The following is a 6,281-nucleotide window of genomic DNA, read 5'->3' as shown; positions in this document are numbered from 1 at the left end:
TGGCCAGATCTAATTACCATGGCCCATTGGCCCAGCCAGAAGGCAGGCTGGGGTTAGCTCAGCTCCCTCCCTGCCCCATCCCCAACCCGCTGTCTCTCACCCCCCAGTACCCTGCAGAGTTTCCCACATCTGCACTTACTGGTGTTTTCCTACTCATCACCGCTCTCCTGTTCCAGCGGCTCTTCTCCTGCAAGGCCACGATGAACACAATGCTTGGGAATGCTTTAGGAGTTCGGGGGGGGGGGCGAACATTTGCCGCCTCAATCGCCACACGAGCAAGTGCTTCGGTTTCGCTCGATTCATCTGTAACCGGCAACGAACCAAAGTCGCACTTCGCCATAAAGACGTCGATTATAAAAGCCTGTGTTTTGTTTTAGTCTAACTGAGCAGAAAAAGAGGGCGACCACTTTGCAGGAGCACGCGGGCCAATTTTTACTGCGCAGACAACAGCGTTGCAGATGCAGCCCAGCTGCAAGGCAAGGTGTAACATTTCAAGCCCTGTGAATTCACGGTGCAGTGGTAAGCCCCCTCTAAAACACCCCGGCTCATCACCGAAGGTGCTGCGGATGAGCTGATCCTCCCTGTTTGCCTCGTTTAAAAAACAGCAATCACACAACTGACACCGCTGCTCAACTGCCTGCGCCATTTTGCTCCCAAGGACCAAATTTTAACCATTAAAAGTTGTTGACACAAGTCGAGTACTTCAATTTCAGCACACAACAGATGGCCATGGTGCAGGGTTGCTTTAAGACATGATGAATGCAAAGTTGTTCATGCTTAATTGTTTTCATTTGAATAGAAGTGAAAACAAAGTAATTGGATATTTTACATTGACAGCAGTGCATGTTCATGTTTTTCCTCACACAGAGATATTCTGCCTCAGTCTGCTGTGTTTCACACCGCTGACATCTGTTTCTGGGAAATAAAGATGGCGACAGAGTAAACTGCTCTGGAGTGAAGTTTAATTGTCTCTCTATTTGCAGAATTGGAGGGGGGGGGGGGGGGAGCTTTTGGCAGCTCGACCCCGAACGAGCCGACTTGTTTGGGTAATTATGTTGTTGACAGCTTACAAGGATACAATGCGGATATTTCTCACAATGTGTCAAAACGTTTGGCGATCCCCCTTCTCTGGGAACAGCGCGCACCTGAGAAAACAGCGGTGGACCCGCTGCCTCTGAATGGCGGTCGGAGTTTGGACTCGGCACAGCTGAAGAAGACATCGGGCTCGCCTGCGCTTGTGGCTGCTGAGAAGATCAAAGGCTGCTCAGGCTGAGAACAGCGTCGCCAACGAGAAAACCTGCGATCAACCCGAGAGCTGATTGCGGCTGGAGTTAAGATTGGCGCAGCACATGGTGGGACTGAGCTTCTATTGGCGCAGTCGTTACGCGCAGGATCTGGTCCCTTGGGAACTCTCTTGAGTTTGCTTTCTTGTTGTTCTCAAGGGTCAGAGACGGAGTTAAGTGAAGGGCAGGAGGTGATCCTTTATGTCCATCTCCCTCACGTCTGAAACCCTTATTTCTTCTAAACTGCCTCGCGCTTTGACTTAATATGCTGCTCGTTTGGTGCAACACAAGCCCCGCCGACAGAGAGGCAATTTGTCACTTGCATTCCTGCAAAACAAAGCTTCTGAAGCTCCTCCTCGCGAAATAAAAGTTAATCACATTTAGATTTTTTTTTTTTTACTGCCAAAATACTGGGTGGAATTTGAGTTTTAAGATATATCAAGATAAGAAAAGATAAAATAATCTTAAGATGTTTCTGTAACTATAACTTGTAATTAAGCGTGTTTATACAAGGAGTTTGGCTCGGTGATTGGTGCAGGACAATAAACTGTGCAATAGTAAAAGACATAACAAATAAAAATATGTAAATTTACATATTGTTAATGTTGAGCATGTTAAAATAAGTCTGTTATTCGATAATTAAGAGGGGTTTCAAAGGAAAATCATGTGAACAGATAAAGTTTAACACAAAAGAATCTCAGGGGGTTTCCCCCCACACATGAATTTTCCTTTCCACACAAGAATAACTGTAGTGAAACAAAAAAAAACATTTTGAGTGGCAACAGCATTTGTTTGGCAGAGAGCAGGAAGAGGTGTGCTGCCAGCTCCGCTGCAGTGAATCCTTTCCTACAGCAGGATATTCAAAGAGACTCTGGATAAATCACAGCATTCAGCCTCCAGGCTTATCCCCCCCGTCCTACAACTGCTCGCCTTTCATCAGCTTTTGACTTTTGAAAGCACTGCCTTCACAGCCAAATGAGAATTATATGGTGTCATCAGCAACACTGAAATCCCTGCAAAGTTATAGAAGAGCGAGCGAGTCGGGGCTCGCAGAGGGAGCTGTTTCTTTGTGGGGTCTGATGGAGCAGACATAAGAAAAACAGCTGGATATCGAGCTTTTACAGCAAATACCGGTCTTGTAATCGCACAAAATGCAGGTTTATATGCATATGTGTCAAGAAAATATTCAAATTTTAGACAGTAATAAGTACCCACGTTGAATAAAACAGTTTGTTTACAAGGACAAACTGTGATTGTTGTTGTTAGGTCTACAATTCAGGTTAAACGCAGTCATTAGCGAACACGTTAAATGCAGATACCCATGGAGCTGCAGCATGTAGCGAGGTAACGCTGCTGTGAGTGGGCAGGAGCCCATTAAAAGCACATTACTGTTTAGAGGTATCACATTTCTGTCTGGTTTCTACAGAAAACTGGATATTTGGTAAAAAGATATGAATGCTTCTGTTGAAAAAGGGACACGAGCGGATCACTGCAAGCTCTTAATGCAGCTCAGTGATGGAGCAAGTATTCATATACTTCAATACAAAATAACATGTAAATATACTCCATGACAAGTAAGTCCTGCTTCCAAAATTTTACTCAGAAATACAATTTGTACTTTACGCGTTAAAAGTAAGAGGACTTTGTAGTTTTGCAGAATGGCCCAAAATATCATTTATGTTTTCGGATCAATATTATAGAAAGGGGTAGGACTTTATGTTGACTTCTGCCAACTCTTTTTCAAACAAAATATTGATTTAGTTGATTTAGTGTGTGCTAAACATGTTTGCTGTTCATTCTGTTGGTGATTCTTGTTTAGTTTCTTCATTATTTGTTACATGTTTGAAATAAATCGACCTTATCTCATCTAAAAACATGTCAAAATACTTCTGTTATACCTCAGGAACATGCACGGATTACATTTCATTTCAAAGTTTCACAGCTCCGGTCGAAAAAAAAGTCCTTTTAAATCCTTCTGTGGAGCATCTTGGCGTCTGGAAGCGCTCACTCAACGCACGTTTTAGACACTAAAAACACCGAAAAAAGGGCTGGCCTTCAAACATAAGCACGGTTTGAACTCTCCCTGCTGCTTTGAAATAACTCTGCTTCCCCCTCCTTGGATGCTACATTGAAGCTTCTAATACATGTGTGCGTATGCAGGCCTGAGAGACGAGGCAGAGACCACAGAGATCTGATGGAGACCAGCACATCATCAACAAACGCCCCCCCTCTCACGTCAATACACGACAAACAAGACTCAATGGATTTCCACACCGTTGTGAGCCAAGTGAAGTAACTACATTATCCCAGTGGGCTTTGGACTCACACGCCTGCTGCCCAAGATCCATGTCCCCAACGTACGACTGGGTTTGGAGGGGACTCAAGTTACTGTTGTGGGATCAGTCCCGCCGGAGGCCAGCTGGAACAAAGAGAAGCAGCCCAAACCATTCCAGGGTTAAGCTTGTGGACTTCTGATAGCCGGGGGAACTGGTAGGCCTTGAACTGGTAATGTGCTTCTTTTTTTCTATTTCGGTGTAAAACACAGAGACACAGTGAGAAGCAGAGTCACTTTGTATTTGCAGGAAAAGGGTTCCCGAGATGAAACTCTGAACATGTAATCTTTTCATGTCGATTGTGATGAAAGATACTGCATGTGGTCTGATGCTTGAGTTGCCTCTGCTTGTCAAACACAATTCAACCACTTTCATTCCCTTCATGCCCCTGAAGAACGAGGAGTACAATGATGTCGATTATTGCAAAAGTTTAAAGTGTAACTTCACCCCGAGGTCTAAACCGAAGTCCACCCCCTGCATTTTTTGGGGTAAAAATGTGGGCAATGGCCTGAGGGATGAAACCACGCCCACTATGTATGTGCAATACAGATACTTCATATTTCCAACCTCATATGTGCAATAATGTGTATCCACTCAACCCGGTCATATTGTATATTTGTTTGTTTGCGATTTACTTATTTATTGTACCTTTACTGTTTGACTATTTATACTTGTTTTGTTTTCTGCTGATGTCTCTTGTTGCACTCTTCACTTTGCTGCTGTAATCCTGCATATTTCCCCACTGTGGGACTAATAAAGGATTCTTTTATCTTATCGTATCTTCTGTGTGACAAAAGCCTCAACACAGCGTTGTTATTCCTTCATTTATTGTCTTGGTCAGTTACATATGTACAAACGTTTAAATACAACATCAGCTTTCATAAAAGCGTTGATCTGTGTCTTAATATAAAATAAATAATATCTAAACATCACGTTATTATAAAATATGTACAAATGTGTCGCTCCTGCTGTACAAATGAAGACGACACAACAAACAGAAGCCAGAATGGCTGAATATAGTGGAAATAATTTAGAGATAAATAATGTAAATTCGAAATTTGAAAATTGCTGTCCAGTCGAGCTCTTGGAGGACGCTTCAGTTTTCTGAAACGTCCTCGCTGAAGTTGATTTTGTCGTCGTTGGTGATGCTGTCCACGATGGAGGACAGACGCAGGAGGCTGGAGGCCCCAGAAGACTCACTGGTTCCTGAAAACAAAAAGGAGATGAACAACAGTTTCCTGTTATGTATTTATTCACCGTTGATCGTGAAGTTTGACAGATCTACCGTCTCTCTGGTTTATCATTGCTGCGGTGGAATGGTCGGCAGACGTCAGCAAGGTCTCGGACGACTTTTTCCAGTGGTACTCATGACTGGCCACCTGCAACAACACACATCGCATGTTATCCATACATGTGTTTGGTCAGTTGATATTAAACCTCATGCATAAACACAAGCATAGTTTGTCAAATTGGCAATTGATAAACTGAAAAACATTGCGAAAACACGCAAACATACTTTTGACAGACATAAAAACCCAAATAAAGATGACTGTTATTGGAAGGTCACAGGTATATCCGAACAGGAAAATATATAAAGTGACCAAACATTAACACCAGTGACTTAGTGAATATTATACTGTTGGTCCCAACTGGAATAAAAGTCAATAAAAGTAAAGATTATGTAATTAATAGCACCACAGACACCTTACAAGTCCATGCAGAAATATTATCGGGATGTAACAGATACAATGGGGAATACAAACACATCACTGAGTCATCATGGTGTCTTTATAAAGTCATCTGAATGCCACAGGCCTACTGACACACTCCGAAGAGGTGTCATGGGAACACTGAGGATTGTCAACGATATCTTACACTGTGCTCTTTGAACTTGTGGGATGATCCGTTTTGCGTTTTCTCCTGCTCGTCCAGCGTCTGCAGCAGGTCCTGTAGCCCCTCGATGTAGCTGATGGCGCTGCGTAAAATCTCCACCTTGGGTAGCCTCTGGTTGGGGTTGGCCACCGTCTTCCTTTTCAGCACCTCGAAGGCCTCGTTGATCTTCTTCAGCCTCCTCCTCTCCCTGAGCGTGGCGGCCTTGCGTCTGTCCGTCGGCGCCGACTTCCTCTTGCAGATTTTGCAGGCCCACATGAGGCACTGGCCGTCGCAGTGCGCACGGAGACCCGGGGGCGCGAGGACGTGCTCCTCCCCGCTGCTCTCCTCCCCGGTCTCGGACGGGACGTTATCCTGGCCCGGGGACAGCGGGCTGTCATTGCCGTTGTAGAGAGGGGACACCCCGGACATATCCAGGTGCTGTAATGGTCCATGATCCCCTTCTTCCAAATAGCGCAAATCATTGAAAAGATAAGGGTTGGTCTCAAAAAGGTCCATCATGTTGTTGCGCCCCTCTCTCTCTGTTTTGACAGTGTGACTCTGGCATTTGAACAGAGCAGCAGGGACACAAGTCACCAGGCTTATATATAGAATGTGAAACTCTACCCAACGCTTTGGCTGCCATACTGCGTCTTCTTTTTTTTCAATGGCTCTTTACAACCACACTGACTTTGTGCAGGGAATGCTTATACTTCGAGGTTTATTGAAATGTCATCTCACGTTTCATGACAGGTGCTTCACATATCTACATCCGGACAAAATGGCAGCACAGAGA

At 44.4% G+C, this 6,281-nt stretch overlaps 1 protein-coding gene across 1 annotated transcript; it reads right to left on the bottom strand.

Moving 5' to 3' along the window:
• Positions 1-4,444: 4,444 nt before the first annotated feature.
• Positions 4,445-6,039, bottom strand: myf6 (myogenic factor 6). Its single transcript, XM_079294603.1, has 3 exons — positions 5,492-6,039; positions 4,902-4,995; positions 4,445-4,822 (listed from the first exon to the last, which is right to left on the bottom strand). Exons 1-3 carry the CDS (start codon positions 6,005-6,007, stop codon positions 4,713-4,715), a joined length of 720 nt encoding a protein of 239 aa, XP_079150729.1. The 5' UTR covers positions 6,008-6,039; the 3' UTR covers positions 4,445-4,712.
• Positions 6,040-6,281: the final 242 nt, after the last annotated feature.

Source organism: Melanostigma gelatinosum (assembly GCF_949748355.1).
Source record: "Melanostigma gelatinosum genome assembly, chromosome: 22".
NCBI classification, from domain to species: Eukaryota; Metazoa; Chordata; class Actinopteri; order Perciformes; family Zoarcidae; genus Melanostigma; species Melanostigma gelatinosum.
The sequence above is the reverse complement of the archived record's forward strand: the minus strand, read 5'-3'. Positions and strand labels throughout refer to the sequence as shown.

Excerpts from the sequence above, each read along its gene's own strand:
- myf6 (XM_079294603.1), bottom strand. The coding sequence starts at position 6,007 with ATGATGGACCTTTTTGAGACCAACCCTTATCTTTTCAATGATTTGCGC. Across the intron at positions 4,996-5,491 it reads ACAAGTTCAAAGAGCACAGT|GTGGCCAGTCATGAGTACCA; the intron begins GTAAGATATCGT and ends GTGTTGTTGCAG. Across the intron at positions 4,823-4,901 it reads AATGATAAACCAGAGAGACG|GAACCAGTGAGTCTTCTGGG; the intron begins GTAGATCTGTCA and ends TTTTGTTTTCAG.